General features: G+C 46.0%; 1 protein-coding gene across 8 annotated transcripts in view; it reads right to left on the bottom strand.

The window, feature by feature from the left end:
• Positions 1-20,208, bottom strand: part of Pde8b (phosphodiesterase 8B) — a 226,730-nt gene that overhangs the window by 187,865 nt on the left and 18,657 nt on the right. For 4 of the 8 annotated variants that reach the window (XM_052743538.1, XM_052743537.1, XM_052743540.1 and 1 more), the window contains exon 1: positions 8,471-9,107. The exons of 2 other annotated variants lie outside the window; for them this stretch is intronic. In XM_052743538.1, coding sequence (XP_052599498.1) covers positions 8,471-8,809 — 339 coding nt within the window. In that variant the 5' untranslated portion in view covers positions 8,810-9,107. Of the gene's footprint in view, positions 1-8,470; positions 9,108-20,208 lie in introns of those variants that run through there. 2 more of the 8 variants (XM_052743536.1, XM_052743541.1) reach the window with 1 other exon arrangement.

Below are 20,208 nucleotides of genomic sequence, written 5' to 3'. Positions count from 1 at the left end.
AGACCCCACTTCATAGACTGGAAGGAAGAGAGCAGGAAACTGTATGCAAACGTGTCCATCTAAGCTTTCTCTCCCTACCATATGCCCCATGGCAGATGGGGCGTGTTGTGGTGTGTGTGTGTGTGTGTGTGTGTGTGTGTGTGTGTGTGTGTGTGTCCATCCAAATGTGCTCATGGAACTTTGTTCTATATTTATTTATCATCATTCTTCTGAGTACCGCACTCCACTGGCTGTATATAAAGACTTCTAGTTTTAACTGAGGCTCAGCTCAAACTGCAGCTAGTGACTTTTGCTTTCTTCAAAGCCACCCAGTGTCTTCGGCAAGACTGCCTCCCACATGATCCAAAGACTGCTAGTGGGTGAGGTCAGGGATGCCAGATCACTGGCTTTTATTACCTCGCTTCTCTTTCCTGCTGGGTGGAGCGGCACAGACCTGCAATCCCAGCACTTTGGAAGGCTGAAGCAGGAAGATGCGGAACCTGGGGCCAGCCTGCACTACAATAGTAAGAGCCAACCCAGCACTGGCTCCATACGAAACCACATCTCAAAAATGTGTATAAAGTAAGCCAGCTTTTCTTCCCATCTGGCTCCATTCTGGGCTGCAGCTCTCGCAGCAGGAGTCTTGAGATAGACAAAAGCTGTATTTCACCTGGATTCCCGTCATCACCTCTCAGTTCCTGAGCATCATGTTTGTGTAAATTAAGTTATTATATGCTGTTCTGTGCAATAGGTTGCTTATAAGTCTCTTAGTGTCCTCCTGTAACTTCTTCCAGATTTTAGGGTCCCTCTCAGCTCTGTGACTCACCCAGACAACTGCACCCCTGTGGCCAGTTGTTTTTCTCCTCCTGTCTGAAAGAAAACAGGTTTTGGACCTACAGTGCATCACCTTCCCAGGTGTAGCATACGTCATCCCAGGTCACCTACAAAACAGCATACAGAAGCCAGCAGCACTCCTCCAAACCAGTTCTAGAATGAGGTTTCGACACCAGAGAATCCCATGCTGGACCATCTCAGAATGAAAGCAAGGTTCTGGTCCATCAGCCCCTGCCTTGTGCAGACCCACGAGTCCCACCCCAGCATGTGTTTTCACCCAGAAGGATTCTTCTGTGTCTTCCCTTTCGAATTCCAGTTGAAGCAGACCAAATCCATGAGTGGTGGTGGTTTTTCAGGTCCTAGACAGCACATCTCGGTAAGTTCAGTTAGTCTACATCGCTTAAGTCAATCCACTAGAAAGTGTGGTTTTCATGTTCCAATAGAAAACAACACCATGTTTTTAAAAATATCTACATAACCAGAATCTCAATTTTAATCTCATTTTAATTACCAAGATAATGATGGCAAGCACAAGAATATTAGCCCTGAATCATGGGGTCAGTGAAAACATTTTGTGTGTTGATTACATGGCTTCTCCATGCACGGAACATCCTCCACTAACCTCAACACAGCACTCTAGGCCAGACAGCTAGAGGGGGCGACTGCGCACGCGTATGAAGAAAACCTCCACTCTCGAGGCCCCTTGCTTCCCTGCCTCGCTTCTATGGCCCCTCTGCTCTCTGCTACAGATAACTGTACCCCAGCACCAACCACCGTGGGCGGTATCCACAAATTCCATGTCGCACCCCCCAGGGATCAGCTGTGTGCTGAGGAGCAGTAAAGACCAGCGCTTTAGAACCTTGGGGTGGATTCAATCGTTCCTTCAAAGTCCAGCTCTTACCCTGGGCCGCTTATTCTATTTATCACAGCTTCATTTCCCACCTTTGGAAAGATTGATTTTTCTTATTTTATGTGTATGAGTGTTTTATGTCTGCCTGTGTGGGCACCACTAGAGTGCCTGGTGCCTGTGGAAGCCAAAAGGTATTGTGAGTTGACACATGGGTGCTGGGAACCAAACCCAGTTCCTCTGCAGAAAAGCAGTAAGTGCTCTTAACCACCAAGCCCTCTCTCCCTAGGCCCCATCTTCCTCCTTTTTAAGAATGGAAATAAGGATCTGTCGTTTGGAGCAGATTTAGGGGAAACAGTGTAGATGAAAGGATCCAGAAAGAGCAGGGACTTAACAGCTAATGTCTTTATATCCACCTTATCTACCTTGTAAAAATCTACAATATTGCCTTGGAAACATGATACAACACAAGCCATTTCTTCTCTCACTGATGGAATAGCTGAGAATAAAATCATTGCCTGGTTTTTGTCACAGCAATCACCAGTTTCTCAAAGCCTACTGTGAGCAGAACAGCAGCATTCCACAGCAGGAGCTATTCTTCTGTGGGTTATCCCTAAGAAGGCAGGAAAGTGGGGATGAATGGGAACCAGGGACGTCAGAAAATCCTAAGTCAGTGGGAGGGGAGAGTAAACAGGAGAAACCACCATTGCCAATGCTCACGTAAAGCAGACTACAAGTCAGTCCTTAAGCTGCATCATTGCCTGTTAAAATGGTACCCACCAAGGCTCCCACTACAACATAAAAGCAACTCCCCCCCCCCCACATCTAAAACAAACTCCAGAAGGCTGGGGGAGGGAGTGGCTCCATGGCAGAACACTTGATTAGTATGTAAGAGCCTTGGGTTCAATCTCAAGCCCCCCCCAAAATAAATAAATAATAAAGTCTCCAACACACAGCTTAATATTTTAAAACACAGTCAAAACATGCATATTTTTTTACTGAAAATATCAGCTTATAAACACATATTTAAAAATCATTTTTCCCACTTTTTGGGCCTGAGGAAAGAAACCTACAGAGCACAGGCAAAAACTGGGGCAGGGGCAGGGTAAAGTGGCCAGGCTGGGTCTGCTGGGTCTGGTGAGGCAGCGTCGTGATGTCTCTGCCCCCACGGACCCCTGAGGGAGGGGTCACAAGGGAGGACGGAAGAACCAGAGTCAGCAGAGACAGCGAAGAAGAAACTGAAGGGGAAGGGGGTGTGCAGCACTCAGAGGTCCCCAGCCAGGGTCACCAGAGAGATTTTAGTACCGGTCATTAGGCGGTAAGTAGAAGCAGTGAATCTGGCCCACATAAAAACCACTGCTCTCGGAGACAAGCTTCCGCACTGTCCACCGCACTTTGAGTGTCTCTCCGTAGCTCTGAGGAGCAGCTGTTCTCTTTTTGGTGCCTTTGTGATATGTTCAGTATCTGCTTCCCCGGCCCTACTCCCCACTCTGCCTTGAACCCAGGACTCCGCACCCAATGTTCTCCTATTCTCTCTGCTTCCCAGATGTGTTTGGTGAAAGGCAGTTACAGACAGGAGGTCCCTAAAATGTAGGTCAATTCCATGAAGCTATTTGCCCACTTGTCTCTCTGTTTCTGTTTCTCTCTGCATCTCTGTCTCTGTCTCTCTGTGTCTATCTCTCTGTCTCTGTCTCTCTCTGTGCGTGTGTGCTCACACCCAGCTAAGACTGTCAGTCCATCCACTGGTCGCATCTCTCACATGCCTTCTTCAGGTCACAGCTTCTGGGAGCTTCTGTAGACTTGATTCTTTGGCTTTCCATAACCACTCCCACCCCACGATCCTACTACAGTGGTAGTAGTTCTCTCTCTTTCAAGTCTGAGGTCCTGCAGCCTCATCCGTGGACTTTCTTTCCGTCCGCCAACAACTTAGAAGTAGCTCCTTCCGGAGATTGTTATCTCATGTGCGCTCCGCTTGTTGCCCAGATAATGTTGAATTAGGGACAAGGAAGATGTGGCAGCCTCGTCTTGTCTCATCCAAGTGAAGTGGTTACCTATAGTCTCTGGCTGGCGACAGCAATTCCTGTGGCTGTGAGCTCTTCATGCCCAGCAGAGATCCCCACAAAAGCAGAAAGTAAATACTTATATTCCTCCATCAGAATCCTCAACCTAGCTCAGGGGCTGTCACCTCCGTGAAGACCCTGAATTCTAGGTTGTACGTACCCATCTGACCCAAAGTTCTTACCTGTTCCTCCCCAACTGGCTTTCCAGTCTTGAGACTCTATATTCCCAACTGGGTCTGTGGGACTCACTCCTTGCTATTTGGATTCCTGGCCCTTACCAAAGCTGGTGTCACAGAATCTTCCCTGCCCTCACCTGTATGCCCTGGCCCATTAGAGCTGTGAGGGGAGATGTCAGCAGAAACTTCTTACCTCTAAATGCACAGTGTTGCTTTCTGATTTGAAGTCTTTTGTTGTTGTTTTGCTTTGGTCTTTCAAGACAGGGCTTCTCTGTGTCGCCCTGGCTGTCCTGGAACCCACTCTGTGGACCAGGCTAGCCTCGAACTCAGAGATCCACCTGCCTCTGCCTCCTGAATGCTGGGAATAAAAGTGCACGCCACCCCTACCAGACTCTGATTTGAAGTCTTATTGGAAGGTGTTAAAAAGAATTGTCTAGTCATCCTTAAAATTTAGTGTAACTACACTACAAAGCAAGAAGGTAATTTGAAAGGGATCACTTGGCCTGGCAACATAGATCATTGGCCAAGTTTGCCTCACATGCAAGAAAATTCCCAGCACTGGAGAAAAAGAAGAAAGTAACCACTGGCTCTAATTTTGTGTGTTGGGAGGAGGTGAATTTTGATAAAATACACATCAGCAGAAAGTAAACCTGAGCCTGACAAACATAAATTATAGGACTCACTAGAGCTTACTAAACTCTACACTATTTTGAAATGAAAAAAAAAAAAGCAAACCAACACAGCAACAACAAAAGACGAAAGGAATAGCGAGAACTCTGAGAATGAAGAGCAGACGACACAGCTGTGCTGCCTGACATCCAGACTCAGCATCTTCCCTCACTTTGCAAATGCCCATCGTGTGGGGCGTGGTCCCTCCAAGGCAGAGGCAGCTAAAGGGACTGGGATGAGAAAGCAAAACATCAGAATCCACGCACACCCAAGATGACCCTGCCGGGAACGGAACCTCAAGAAACCTGAGTGGGCTGCACGGTCCAGGAGTGTCCCCACTTAAGACTTTCCAGACAGCTGTGAAGACTCTGACTCCACAAATGGAGAGATCCACGTCCACTGCTACAGGTGGCCACACATAATTTACCTGGCCACAAAACAACTTCATTCATTTAAAGCACGGGATCTCCAAGTGTGGCCCCCAGATCAGCGACAAGACATCTCTTAAAAAAAACCCTGAAACTTGAAGTTCTCAGGTCCCTCCCAAGACTATTACATTAGACACTTCAGGGGTGAGGCCCAGACCCACTGTGCACCTTAACAGGGTCTCCAGGTGACTCAGGTTTGCGAATCGTGACTAGAAAGACAAGAACTACTATAAAAAGTAGCTCTAATCCCTCTCCCCTGTTAAAGTCTCATTATTTACTGTAACATCACATAAATATTTATTTCCCTTTATGACAGTCAATTTAGCATTTATCCTCACTGACTCTAGAATGCCATGGAACAATGCTGTGGAAGCCACCAATCACTGGTTTAAGTACACCCCTTTGGAAGAGATTTAGTCTCCTATGTAGACTTTGCTCACTAAATCTTATGGATGTTCTCCAAATCCCTGGCATCTACAGTAGAGGTTGGCATAAACACCAGCTGAAGGGATAAAGGAACGTGGTGAGGGAGTTGAAGAGGGGAGGTGGAGGTGAGGCCAGCCATCAGCACAGGTGACACCAGCTGTATCTCCATCCACAATACAGCTCACCTGTGCTGAGGATGGAGAACGTTGAGTGTGCCATCAGGAAAGACCATGCTAGGACTGGCTGCTCCAAGCAGCAACAGCTGGTACCGGAAAAGATTGGTATGGATTCCTAGTTCCTCCCCAAGAGAAGTTCCATCGTCTCCTCTGAGGATTCCTGAACAAGAATTACAGAACTGGCACACACCAAGAGTGAGCATCCTGCAGGAGTCTCCTGTTAGAGTACTATTTTAAAAAGGCAAGCAAGAGAGATGAATTGCTAGGAAGCTGCATTTTTACAGCAATTGGGAGACAAACTCCTTACCAGAAATGGAAACTCATGTGATATCATTGCACTGCATATGAATTATTAATGTTGATAATCTTTTTTGCCAATTAGGTATTCAAGAAGGTTCCTGTTGACATCATGTTTGACATCATAATGCTTCATCATTCTAAGAGCTTAATGAAATAAATTATTGCTAGAAAAAGAGAGAGATCAAACACACTTTTTTTTGTACTCAAGGGAATACCAGAAGCCAGCTAGATAATAAAGATAGTGTTTATAATTGATGTACAAAGAGGAAGGTAAAAGAAAGTCTATTGAAGCCCACTAAGACTGTAAATAGGACCAAATGGCAAAGACTTGCTTTTTCTAGCCAAGCAGTCAGAAAGGGAAGAGGAGCCACGTGACTGCCAACTATCACACGCTCATAGAATTCTTACTCTAAAAAGGAAAAGAAAATTTTTTTTACAAAATCATCTCATCCATTCATCCATGTAAGGGCACAGAACATGTGAACTTTCAGACTGCAAAAGACCACAGACTATTAGTCGGAGGCTAAAGGGATACTATTAAATATGTTGGGGCAATTCTGTGATAAGAAGTTCTATAGCATTTGTATAAATATACCTGATCTAATTTCAAATGTATAATTTCTGAGGTTTATGGAATGAAAATTCATGTGGAATCGCTGAAGTAGCACCCTCCTTTCCAACATTCCTAGCAATGGCTTGGAATAAATTAAGCTCTTATTTGGACATCTTGTTGATAAAGTAAAGAGGGTTAAATTCCTTCCCAGGTCAAGCCTTTTAACACTTAAGCCAAGTAGCATGAGATTTATTCGAGTTTATAGTAACTGCTAATAATCAGGGCTCATTTTCTCCATCAGTTTTTACTCTATTTGGTTTCTAAGTAGCCTCTTGAGGAAAGCATTAAGACACAGAAAAATGGTCTCATTCATTTATTTTTTTTTCTTTTCACTAAACAAACACCAAGTAGCCAGGGTTGCCAGGTACTAAAAATAAGTTCCTTGCTACTCTGAAAGGTAAAAATACCTAAGTTTCTCTTGAGCAACCAAAACAAAATACCACAAAGTTCACGATCAGTCACCGTTCTCAACCACTGCTTCAGGCCTTCAAATTCCCTTTTAAAACCCCAAGTTAAGGATGCTGTTAAAAATAGGCTCCTTAACACCTTGAAATTTCTTCCAATGCTAACTTTATGTTTCTGCTGGCAGCAGGCCCAGAAAGCAACAAACAAAAGCAAATTTGGTACCCACCACACGTTTCTGTGAAAAACTACCTAACTGAATCCAGGTCTCTACTCTTCGGATAACCTGTTAGTATTCAAAAGTAAGAAAAGAAATGTATTCCTGGCACATAGTAGGCACATATTAGACGGTATGTTTGTGTTAAAGGTGTTCACAATTATTACCAGAGAAACATCACACCTACTAGTAAACACTAGTTAAGTTTTACAGGACCAAATGAGATTCCATTTCACAAAAAAACTGAATTCATCAAAAGGCAGCCCACTATCCCTCCTCCCTCCCTTTCCTCCAGGATGGGTGCACTCCATCCAGGAAGACTCAGTCTCCTCACACTGGGCCAACTGTTGAGCATAGTTTTAACTACTAGATATACAATTGTGTCTTTGTCAAGGAATCACAGAGTGGTCCCCGGTAATCTACTGACTACGTAAGAGCTGTGTCTATCTAACACTAAGAGTTTAGAGGATGTGCTTTTTCCTCTGCACAATGAGACGTGTCCTCGCTCTTGGATTTGCTATCAAGCGATTACATCTGACACGATGGATCCCTCTTGGATGTAGCAGTACTTTGAAAACATGTAGATGGGCACTGTTGGAATAAATTTTCATCAAGAACTATCTAGGGACTGTTTTAACCTTTCCACATCCTCACACTATCATTCACCCTGGCTGATGTGTGTGCAGAACCGTCATCCTGAGGTAGCTGCCCTGAACTGAAAACCACATCCCTCCACGGTGGCTCTGCTGACATTCCGAACTCTGACTGGGTTCTCTCAATTATGCCCAGGATACAGTCATCCCAGAGAAACACTACAGTGACAACAGGTTCCACTTGGTCCCTTTCTATAGCTCTTCAAAAAGAAACAGCCTGATTCATTCACAAATCCTGCACTGGGCCACTGTGCTGAGAACTCCTGCCAGCCTAGCTGACTTGCAGGTGAAAATCTGAACCCCAGGCGCTCTAACATCCTGGTGCTTGGTCTGCACCACATGCAGATTCAGCTCAGCGCTCGGATTTCATTCAGAGAAACTCGCATGCTCTTGGTGATGCATACCCATCCTTCCAGCTACATCCATTGGGCCACAAGCGCCCTCCCTTAGCAAGAAACAGGCCGCCCCAACTGCTTTCCCCTGCGCTACACTCCACCTGTCCCCACCCCAGGACCAGCCAGGGTTGGTCCCCTGCACCTTCCAGGATCTTTTTCTTCCCTAATTCCCTGGGCCTTCACCTCCCGCAAAAAATGAAAAGTAAACTCTCCCCCAGTCGATGGCCCAACTCCCCCACGAACCCCCTACCCGGTGCAGACCCGACGGGCAGCCCCCCCAACAGCTCGCATTTACCTTGACGCTTGTGTAGCTGGTCTGGGTTTCGGCCTCAGCGCTGCTGCAGCAGTGACGCCTCCGGCCCCGGCAGGTGGTCACAGCGGGGCCCGAGGACCCGGTGCTGCTGCCACTGCCCAGCTCAGCCCGGGACTTGCGGACTCGGACAGCGCCCGGGGGTCCCGCCGCGCGGCTCGGGGGCATGGCGTCGGCGGCGTCGGTCTGCACGAAGAGGCCGTGCAGGGGCGCCGTGGGGCCCTGCGACAGGCTGCTGGTCTGGCGGGGCGAGTTGGACTCATCTGAGTCCCGGCAGTAGATCACGCCGCTCTGTGAGACATGGATGCTGGGGGCGCAGCCCATCCCTCAGCCGGGCTCCCCAGCGCGCGCCCGCCCGCGCCCCCCGGGCCACCCAGACTCGGAGCTTCCCGCGGCCACCTGCAGTGAGGGGGCGGGCGCGGTGACGGCGGCGTCGCCCCAGACTGCGCGCCCCCCCAAGCCCGGGTGGCCGCCGCTCTGTCGGGCTTTCTCCTCCGTGCCCCCTGGCAAGCGTCCGGGGGCAGCACGCGTCACCCCAACTTTCCCTCCTGGGCCATCTTCCTCCCGGAGCGGCAGAGCGCGCACACACACGGCCCGCGCGCCCCGGCGGCCGCCACCCTCCCCGCCGCAGCGCCCCAAACGCGCGCCCCGCGCCTCCGCCCTCCGCTCCGCCCGCGCCTCGGCCCGCGCCGCCCAGCTCCCCACGCCCGGGCCGGGGCGCCAGCCCGCCTGCCCGCCCGCCGGCTCCGTCTTCCCCACTTTCAGTCTTCGCACGTCCCCTTCCCGTCTCGGTTCTCCTTGGGGTCCCCAAGGGCCGCCCCACTGCACTCCGCTCCCGGCCGCGCAGCGCCTGACACCGTGCCTTGGAACCCTCCCCAGCTCCTGGCTGCCCCGGAGGCCTTGTCCCTTGTGGGGGGTAGGGGCAGGTCCACACGGCCCCCTAGTGCCCTAGCCCCTCTCCCCCTAGTCTGCACAAGCCCCTCTCCAGGCCCAGAATGGCTGGGTGGACCTCCAGTCTCTTCTCAAAAACCCATTTCCAACCCTATCCCTGACTTGTCACCAGGATGCCCTCGCAAACAGCAGGGAACGTAGAGCTCAGGCCCACCAAGGCCATTGATTGGCTTGTCAAGACGACTTAAGAGACCCCATTCTTGACTAGTTTACATCTGCTTTCACTTCAGTCCCACGAGCATCCACATGCTCATCTTAAGGTTCAGCTGGGTGGTGGCCCAGCCTTTAGAAAAAAGCCCATTCCCTGTCTGCATATCCTTCTATCCTTCGGAAGCTCACGCCAAGATATGGGCTGTCCCACTGGGGAATACATTCTCATTTCCGTGAAAGAGCCAAGGAAAGAACAAAAAGCTGTTGGCGTGTTCATTTGTTTTGCTATTTGTATTTTGTCTGTTTTTTTGTTTGTTTGTTTGCTTGCTTGCTTGCTTTTGTTGTTTTTTTGCTCTCTCTCCCCTAGTTTTCAGCTCTTCTCTGGGTGTCACTAAATGTTCACCCTGACTTCCACCTCACCCAGCCTCCCACGGCTCTCCTTCCACCCTGGACTGGGCAATCCAAGATGGCCTCCCTCAGTTCCCGCAGTGAGGGCCACGCTGGTTGAGCCCCCCCCTGTAGAAGAGGAGGATGCTTTTAGAAGCAACTATGCTGTGCAAACTGTCTTCTGGAAATCCACGTTCTAGCCTCCAGGCACCACTTACTCATGGGCCCCTTCAGTGATTTCTGCCACTACCACGGTGGCACATTTACAAGATAGTGAAACGGTCTGAGCAAGGACTTCAGTTAGACTTCTGGAAGGACAGATTTCAATGCAAAATACACAGAGGTATCCAGTTCAAGACGACATCATTGTCCTCCTTTCCCTCAGTTGATGCCTTCTCACTGCCAAAGAGAAACAAAATAGACATCCCTACACATCTCAAGTTCAAGCTGGCTGTGATGCTAGTTTACACTAGTAGGATAATTCTACAAATTGGGAGGTTGAGGCAGGAGGATTACAACAGGAGGTCAAGGCCAATCTGATTTCCATGAGCTCTAGGCGCCTGTCTACAAACAAGCAGAAACACCACCACACCCCAAGTTCAGATAGAAAGAGTCAACCTTATTCAACCTTTTGTTTTGCATCTCAGTTCAGTTATCACCTTTTTTTTTTTTTTCATTGTAATGACATTAAAAAAAAAAAAAAGTGCCTCTCCAGTTAATTTGGGGAAAACCCCTGTTGTATTTCCTCATGGGCAGGGAGGGAAATAGCTCAAAGGATTTCCAGGTGGGCTGAGTTCCCCAACAAACTTTGAGGTAGTGTTTGGCAAGCAATCAGTTTATCAGATGTCTTGAAAGCAGCATTTAGAAAAGGTCAGAAAGGGAAGTGACGTCTGAGCTGAGGGAGAAACTGACCTAGGCTTGGGCACCTGGCAAGGAGGTTTCTGGTGCTTAGGATGATGCTTCAGAGAGGTCCTGAGGTGGGACTGCAAAGAGGGACCTTGATACACCCGTGTCGACCAGTCAGTCATTCACACCAACTATGTCAGTGACCTTGGACAAGGTGGCTGAGGCAGGCCCCCTTGTAAAAGGGCAACTGAACCAGTTTCCTGCTGGCAGCATGCCCAGCAACTGGAGGAGTAAGCCAGAGTCCTTCTGTCCTGACATCACAGCTTCCCCACAGTTCCTTGCACACTGACTGGGCACCATACAGATAAGACTGCCACAGTACAGGGGGGCAGTCATTCACCTAAAACTAAGTCTGGTAGCTACCATCTGTAACAGGTGGTTGGTTGGTTGGTTGGTTGGTTTCTCTGTTTTTCTTTTGGGCCACCAACCAGCTCCCAAATCATGATACAGAGACTTACTTATTAGTTTTGAAGGCTAGGCCTACCTCAGGCTCGTTTCTGGCTACCTCTTATAAGTTAAATTAAACTGTTTCTCTTTACCTACCTTTTGCCTTGGGGCTGTTTACCCTCTTCCTTTCTTCCTGTCTATCTTTCACTGCTTCTCTATATCTGTCTGTCTGTCTGTCTGTCTGGCATCTGCCTGGTTTCTTGCCCTGGGCAGGTCCCTTGTTCTCTTCTCCTTCCTCTCTCATTCTTTTTCGTTTCTCTCCTCTCAACCCTAGATTTCTCCTCCTATTTATTCTCTCTGCCTGCCAATCCCGCCTGTTCTTCTACTGCCTAGCTATTGGCCATTCTGCTTTGTATTGGACCAATCAGGTGCCTTAGGCAGGCAAGGTGAAACAAATGCAGCACATCTTTATATAATTAAACAAATACCCCATAAACAAAAGTAACACACAGTTAAAGTAATATTCTGCAGTGTAAACAAATGTAACACATCTTTGCCTATTTAAAATAATATTCTGCAACAACCGTCTGCCCTTCCTTCTAATGGATCACTAAGGAATGAACAAACAATAGCAGAATTAAATTACAAGACCCCCCCCCCCCCAAATCTCCATCCCTTCTCCTGGTATGATGTTATTCCTCAGGTAGTTCCTATACACCCATCTCAGACACCATCCTTCACAAAACTGAGCATCAGATACTTCTCATGCTGCTGCTATGTTCAGAGTTTTCTCAAGGAATTACTCAACAAAACTATACACTGAAAAGTGTCAGTGATGCTTTGGAAGGCTAAACTATGGTAAAAACACAAACTACACCCTATCTTCTGGTAGAGAGCACTTGCAGATGAATCATGACTGCACAGACATCCAGAAACAAATTTAGGTTGAACTTATACATTGTAAAAAATGAGTAAGCCTCGAGAGGGATGGATGACCTCAATGTAGATAGTGAATAGGACCAGACAGCTTTAGAGGATTCACTGAACATTTCACATAGGCACTAGGTCCTTTGGTTGAATGTGACTTCTCCATGGAATAGAAGACAGAGAGAAAGTACTTACGTATCCATTTACATCCCATTTTCAAAGCAGCCAGTAACTCAAACTCAGACTTAACTTTCACCTCCAATTTTGGCTTGGTGACTATATATATATATATATATATATATATATATATATATATATATATATATATATATATATTCTGTCTCTATAATCCCCAAGTGTTCTCAGTGGGAATGTGTGACCTGCCCCCATGACAGGGACAGATCTGATCTGATTGCTGAAACTTACAGGAGTATGTAAATGGAGAAGACATGAGGCTCTGAAATTGTATCCCCCGCTTAGTTCTAAGACCTGAATGCTGGCCTCAGGGAGTGATTTCTGAACTGGTCCCCCTGCAAGGACACAGTGCAACCCAGGGCGACAACAGTGTCTGCATGCTCAGACACTGCGGCTGTCATTTAGGCAAAATTTAGTAAAATAAGGTCAGAAAACCCAACATTATAAAAAGAAATTAATTAAAGTGAGAAAATTTTAGCAGCAATGTCCAAGAAATAAATAAAAAGAAAGCTAACTGAATAAAAAAAAACTGTACTTAAAAAGAAGGAAGAAATTTAGCTCATGTTCAAGGTCAGCTGAGCGCCTTTTATGTTTTATAATGATATTAAGTAAGAGCTTGCTGCAGAATTATGACCCAGAGCACTGCAAGATCCTGAAGAATTAAGGTCCATTCCACTTCTAAAATGGAATGAATCTCCCAGAATTCCTCTCAAGGAGCAGAAAAATGTGATTAATACATTTTGAATCATTTTTAGCCACAAAGGTTAAAACAACCACAGCCATCTAATTGATCTTTAGATAACCAAACATTTAATCAACCGATCAACCTTACAGAACTTCTGGGTTCAGACAATGTTCCTCATGGGAGAGTCTTGGGAATCTAACCACCTGACAGGTCAAGTGACACCGTTTATTAGGCAACCCAGCCTGGCAGAGGGTTCACCGAACTCAGAAGGGTCAGTCTGAAACCTGACTCTGTGTAACCTTGGGTAAGTCGTTTAACCTCTGAGCTGCAATTGCCTGCCTAATCTCTGACCTCTCGAAATCACTGACATTTGGGACGCTGAGAGCTTTTTATCTTCTTATGAAATGATTTTTAATTTAAAATCTTGGGCTTTTTTTTTTCAAGCTAAAAGAACAGTCCCAACCCCGAGGGCACATCGGAATCACCTAGAAGAATTTGTCAGAAATATAATAATTCCCCATCGCGGGTGTTCAGGGCTGGTCCAGCATCTGCCATTTCTAAGAAAGCGGATCTAGTGAAGCCCCGACTTCAGCCTTCTTTGCAGACCATACAAGGCAAATGGCTGGAGTACCCACACAATGAGGCTGCCCCCATCGCAGGCTGAGCTTTCTACCCTCACTCTTTCTGCTCCAGCTAAAGTTGGTTAGATAGACCTTGCAGAAGAAAGAGCCCAAGTGCATGGTGGCTGGAGGCTGGCGATCTCAGAGCTTACTGGAGCAGGATACCAGAAGCCCTAGACCAGTAAAGACATCCGACACTCCACACCAGCTGGGCCCAACACGGCTGATGTGGATGGCTACAAAGTGTTCCATGATAATACCCTCTCTATGACCTTCATAAGCGCCTATCCCATCAAGTATCTGATGCCACATTAGGAAAATCTCATGAATACGGAAAGTCAGAGGGATTCATACCCATTCCTAGAATCCCCTACCTTTTCTTCAATTTAACTCACGATGATCCACCCCTCCATCAGTTTGACCATCAAAGTAACCATCCAAAATACTATAAAGCTACTCCTGTCATTTTCTGTACTCACCCTTTGGGTGTGTACCTTTGTAAATTTCGTAAATTTGTAAATTTTCTCCCAGTTCCTAATTTGTCTTCTCTTCCCAGTTCATTCTTTGATGGAGACAAGAACCTGAAAACACTGGCCAGAGGTCTCAACCTGGCTGTCTTCTCTCCTAACACACACACACACACACACACACACACACACACACACACACACACACACACCCAGGCCTCACACTGTTTCCCCAGAAGATCTAGCGCTCATCAGGGGCTGTGCCCATTGCCAGTCATGCATTTATCTCCATACTCACGTGGCTAACTTCTTCTCTTCCTTAGGTCTCTTATGAAATGTCCCTGCTCCATGTTTTCTATCCTCAACCCCTATTTAAAACTTCAGCCGACATTTTCCCCAGTCACTGTGGCCCTCCTGAATCCCCCTGGCCTGGAATTGTTCTTGTCTCATAACATATGTCACCTTCCATTTTACTATAGAATTCGCTCACTTGTAATATTTACTTTCTATCTTTTCTCACTAGAATCTAGGTTCTTACTTATTTTTGGAACTCATATATCTGTTGTATCAGTGCCTAACATACAGCTGGGTATTCAAATATTTGTTCAATGAAGAATGAATTTTTTTTTTGCCTTCTGATCTCTTAACTGTCACAGCTCAAAATTAAAGGAGCGATTGTTTTAAGTAAGAAATTTCATATTCTGTGACTTTAGTTTTTTAAAATCAATGAATGTGTTTAACTTGAAAATCCTCCTTTTAGAAATAAAAATCATCTGCATAGATTTTTTTATCAGTGCTATTTATAGTAATGAAGTGTGAAAAAAATCCATAGATCAAACACTTAAGGAATAGCCCAGCAACCTGCTCTACTATGTCTGACTCTCACTATTCCAATGTGTTTAAATGAAAATTAGATTAAAAAGCAATACAATATACATGCCTCAATTACAAATACGGAAAAATATATGTACTTACTAAGGTTCATAAGTGAATGTCAAATGTGATCTAAAAATTGCATTAAGACAATCTAAGTGTCATGTTTCCTAATTGTCTTCTTTAAAAAAAATGGCACGTTATCTTTTATGAATTTCATTGGTAATTTTTCCATCAAATAAGGAAGAAGATGGTGGGAGAAGAAAGCCAGGAATGAGAAACAGACATGGAGAAATTAATGGATACACACTTACCAGGGAAACACAGAACCAGACCCACAAATACACGGTAAGAGATAAAGAAAGACATACGCAGACATTTTTAGGGTGGAATATTCCTAGCTAGTGCATTTATAGATGCAGCTTTTCAAAGAGAAAGAAAAGTAAGTTGTATTTTAAATTATGCTTGCATCACTTTTTAGATGTTTTTTTTTGCCAAAGACCAAATGAAATTAAGGAAAGGATTTGGCCCATAGGACAGATCTTTCTTGCCAATTGTAGAAATGGAAAACAAACAAGATATAGAAGGAAAGTCAGCTAACATCTCTGACTTCTTTAGGTCAACATCACCAAACCTGCAGGGCATTGAGCACTGGGTCCTTATCTGCATGGTATGAAAGTGATCTGTGCTTCCCATTCACAAGAAAATCACAAGGAAAGGGCTGGACCAGCTCCCAGGGAGAATTCTAGAATCCCTTAGCTCTTTGTCCCCAGGTTCTCTTGGGCCCAAGCAATCAAGCTACGAAGGATGGAACATCCTTTTCCAAATGTCTTGCAAATATATTTCACAGAAATGTCCAAGACATAAAAAGATATTCAAATGAAACTCAGGGTAGAGCCCACTCCACAGAGAAGCTTCCAGAGTAGCTAGGAATTTAGGACTTACAAGAAATAACAGAAATGCATAAGAGCAACAAAATGAACTGTCAGTTCTTTTCTGGTCATTAAGATAATTGGGAAAGGCTTTCTAGAGAAAGAGGAATGCTAGCTGGACCCTGACTAGGGCGGCTTACTAATCAGAGGAGTCGTACGAACAAAGGTACAGAGGAACATCTAACTTTGAGGGAGCTAGAGGCCATGAACACACAGGACAACTAGACAGTAACTCCTGAGCCAAGGATGATGAACCCAAGGGAGAAGGAGACAGAAAATGGCAAGTGTTGAAACTGCCCTTCTATGTAGAAGTTGCTTCCTTCACAGAACCACCCTATGTGAAAATCTACATCGAGAAAATAAATTGTCTATTGTCTAGCTAACAATACCATTTGCCAAGTGATTGAGTGTTGGCTTTCATTCAACACGGCTCCTTGAATATTCACATACAGTCCTTGAGATTTTAGACTTTCCAGATCCAGGTAAGTATTTTAAATCCACATAAAAAGTTTTCGGTATACACAATATATAAAGCAAGTTGCAATGCATATTTGTGTATGTGCAATCCACATAAGCCTAAGATTTCCTAAATACCCGGTGGGCAAAGTTTAAAAGTCCAGGTTTGTTCAGATGTCCTAATTTGTTTTCCTTTGCTGTGTGAAACATCATGACCAAAAACATCTTGGAGAGGAAAGGGTTTATTCCCTCTTACCAATCCCAGCTACTGACAATTGTCAAGAGAAGTCAGGGCAGGACCTCAAGACAGGAACCTGGAGACAGGAACTGAAGCAGAGACCATGGAGGAACACCACTTACTGCCTTACTCCCCATGGCTTGTTCAATCTGCTTTCTTAAAACAACTCAGGACCACCTACCAGGGATGGCACCGCCCACCGTGGATTGGACCCTCCTACATCAAGCATTACTCAAGAAAATGTCCCATAGACTTGCCTACAGGCCTTTCTGATGGAAGCATTTTCTCAGTTGAGGTTCCCTCTTTGCAGATAACTTTAGCCTGTGTCAGGTTGACAAAAAACTGATCAGCACATCAAGTGTGGTGGCTTAATCCCCGCACCGGAGGTGCCTGAGGCAAGTGAACTGGGATAAATTCAAGGCCAGCCAAGGCTACATAGTAAATTCCAGGCTATCCTGGGCTACAGAGTGAGACTCTGTTTGAAAACACAGAGGCAGAAAACAGTAAGCAAACAAGAAGGTCCAGGTTTCTAAGTAAGCCCTCCCCTGCCAGGATGCACATTTTGAGAAGTGCGCCATTTACTCCAAAACATACCATCATATTCAGCAAATATTTACTGACAGCCTACTATGTATCAAATGCCAACTCTGCACCAGGGAGTTAGAAGGAAACAATCTCAATTTCCACCAATTTAGACTACGTGGGGTGGAAGATTAGAAAGATAAGCAATAAATTCTCTGGGAGTGGTGAAGGTATTTAAGAGCATTGACATGTTAAAGAGGCCCAACATGCTGGCACATGCCTAAAATCCCAGCACTGAGGATGCAGAGGCAGAACATGGCTACAAATTCAAGGCTGGCTGGGTCTCCACAGTGACTTTCAGACCAGCTAGAGCTACGCAGTAAGACCCTGACTATAAATAAGCAACTAAATACATAAAGTTGGAGTGATGGATTCGGGGTAGGGTTACAGACATTTTCTCAGCAGAGAGGACGTTTAGGCTACGATTATCAGAAAACTTTATCAAATAAGGTTTTCCTTCACTCCTTTTTCATCTTCCCATCTACACACTGAGGACCCTGAGGACCACCAGGACACAGGGCACCATGAGAGAGATGAAAAAGTACATCCAGGAAGGAATCAAGATCTGTATACATAAGTGTGTTCATACTTGCTATGAGATAAAAATCCTAACCCAGAGAGAGAGGTGCGTTTGGGAGGCGGAGACCTGGAAGATGTCACCGAGAAGGTAAGGGTGTAGTTCCCCAAAGAAGGGGCAGGATGAATAACTGGAAAAAGAAGGCACTACAGAAGACCTCCATGAAGACCTAGGGGTGGGAACATTCTCTGAATACTTGAAGAACAATAAAAAGAGGTGACTTAAATGCCTTATGGTAGAGGGTCATAGGAACCATGTGTGTTGAAATCCAAGGGTCTTGCTGAGCCACCCCACCCCTCACTGGTCTTGGGACAGCTGACCCTGCCCCTCACTGGACATTGCAGCAGGAAAACTGGCCCTGTCCCCCACGGGAAAGCTGGCTCCCCTCCACATACACACTTGGTAGAGATGGCCCCATCCCTCACCAAGGGCAGGGGAGCACTGTCCCCCAAAGGCATGGGCCTAGGAGAGTTGACTCTGCCTCTCACCTGAGGGGGTGGTCCCAGTGGCCTGGACCAACCAATTCAGCTACCACCCAGACCCACATCCTGGGCCTTGGGTTGGCCCACCCTAACATCTACCCCATCTATGACCTGCTGGAGTGCACAAAGGGACTGGTCCCCAGAACGATAACTGTAGATCTCCATGACTAGGGTAACAGTAGGACATCTGAGAGGTGTTTCAGTGAGGGTCCAGTGATGATGGTGTGCCAGAGGCCTTGAACCAGACCAATGACTCGCTGCAATGAATATTTTGTGGGTGGGGCTGATTGGACAAAAGGGTCTAGTGTGTGACACATCGCAGCTCCTGATGCCGCGGGATGAATGAAGTGTTGGAAAGATGGAGGAGTGAGGTGGGGTTTTTTGTTTATTTTTAATTTATTGAGGGGTGTCTTTTGGAGGAGCATGCTTCAGGGGTGAGGGGCAGATGTAGAGGGTCTGGGAGGTGAGTAGGATTGAGTTCATGATGTAAAATTCCCAAAGACTCAATAAAGAATTATATATACATATATATATATGTTAATATATATTTATAACTTGTGGTAAAACCACTATGCATCACAATGGATTACACAGGGGTTTCTAAAATGTATTATGGTGGTGTTTGGTATTATTTGGTGTTGTCATGTGTTATGTGTCTTAGTTTGTGTTAGTGACACTAATAATAATGTAGTATTATTATTATTACACTATTGTTACCAAGGAACCAAATGCCAGGCCACAGAGCTTGGCTCCATCCTAAGCATGAGAATCACTCTGGTTCTCAGTAAAACTCAAGGGCTATTTGCCCATGGAAAAAATGGCTGCATGTTCACTGACTGGCCTGAAGGGAGCTGGGAGTGAGGTCGGTGAGGAGTTAGACTAATTCAGACATGGGGTAGTAGGATCTTTACAGACTGAATTACATCCTAGACGGGGGAGCTGAAACCCTACCCCCAAGATGATAATGACTGAATTAATTACCTTTAATGGGGGTAATAAGGTTAAAAGAGGTCATAAAAGTGGGGGGCCTAACCCACTAAGACTGCTGTTCTTTTAAGAAAACGGGACCCCAGCACTGCTCACACACATCTCGGAAGGAGCCTGACAGTTCATACAGGGAAGGCAGTGTCTAAGGCCAACAGGGGAGCCTGGCCAGACTCCCCCCATGCTTGCACCCTGACCTGGGAGTTCTAGACTCCTGATTTGTGAAAAAGTGTATTCCTGTTGTATAGACCACCCAGTCTCTGGTATCTTGTTGAGACAGTCTTAGCACACTGAGCTCAAACAATAATGTGGAATAGATGGATTTGTGAGACTAGAAGTAAAGGGGGCAAGGGATTTGACAGATCTTATTGTGGCTGGATTCCTGGGATCTGGTGTCTGATTAGACGAGGGGCCAAGGAGCCTGTGTTCTCGAAAACAACTGCAAAATTCACCAGCTAAGATGGCCAGGACAAAGTGCATGTGAGAATGCCGAGTAATCCTGTAAGAAACGACACCTGTACACACAGCGGACACTTCCCCTGTGCATACAGTGGGCGCTTCCCCTGTGTATACAGTGGGCGCTTCCCCTGTGTATACAGTGGGCGCTTCCCCTGTACACACAGTGGGCACTTCCCCTGTACACACAGTGGGCACGTCCCCTGTATACACACACACACGCACGCACGCACGCACGCACGCACGCACGCATGCGCTTCCCCTGGATTTGCAATTTTGTGGGGCTCAGAAGTTTGAGTCTAGAAACCAGAAAATATCTACTCAACACCAGAGCTGACATTTGTCCCCAGAACAGGACTAGAATATGAGACAAGACATCAAGAAGGTCTTTTGTGTCTACTGCTGGGCCTGGAGAATTTACAACTAGGGAGGAAAAACATTCACCATTGTTTTATAAATTCTTCTTTT

This window comes from Peromyscus californicus, unplaced genomic scaffold, assembly GCF_007827085.1.
Source record: "Peromyscus californicus insignis strain IS unplaced genomic scaffold, ASM782708v3 Scaffold_18__1_contigs__length_77618521, whole genome shotgun sequence".
Taxonomy (NCBI): Eukaryota; Metazoa; Chordata; class Mammalia; order Rodentia; family Cricetidae; genus Peromyscus; species Peromyscus californicus.
This window is presented reverse-complemented; position numbering and strand designations above follow the sequence as displayed.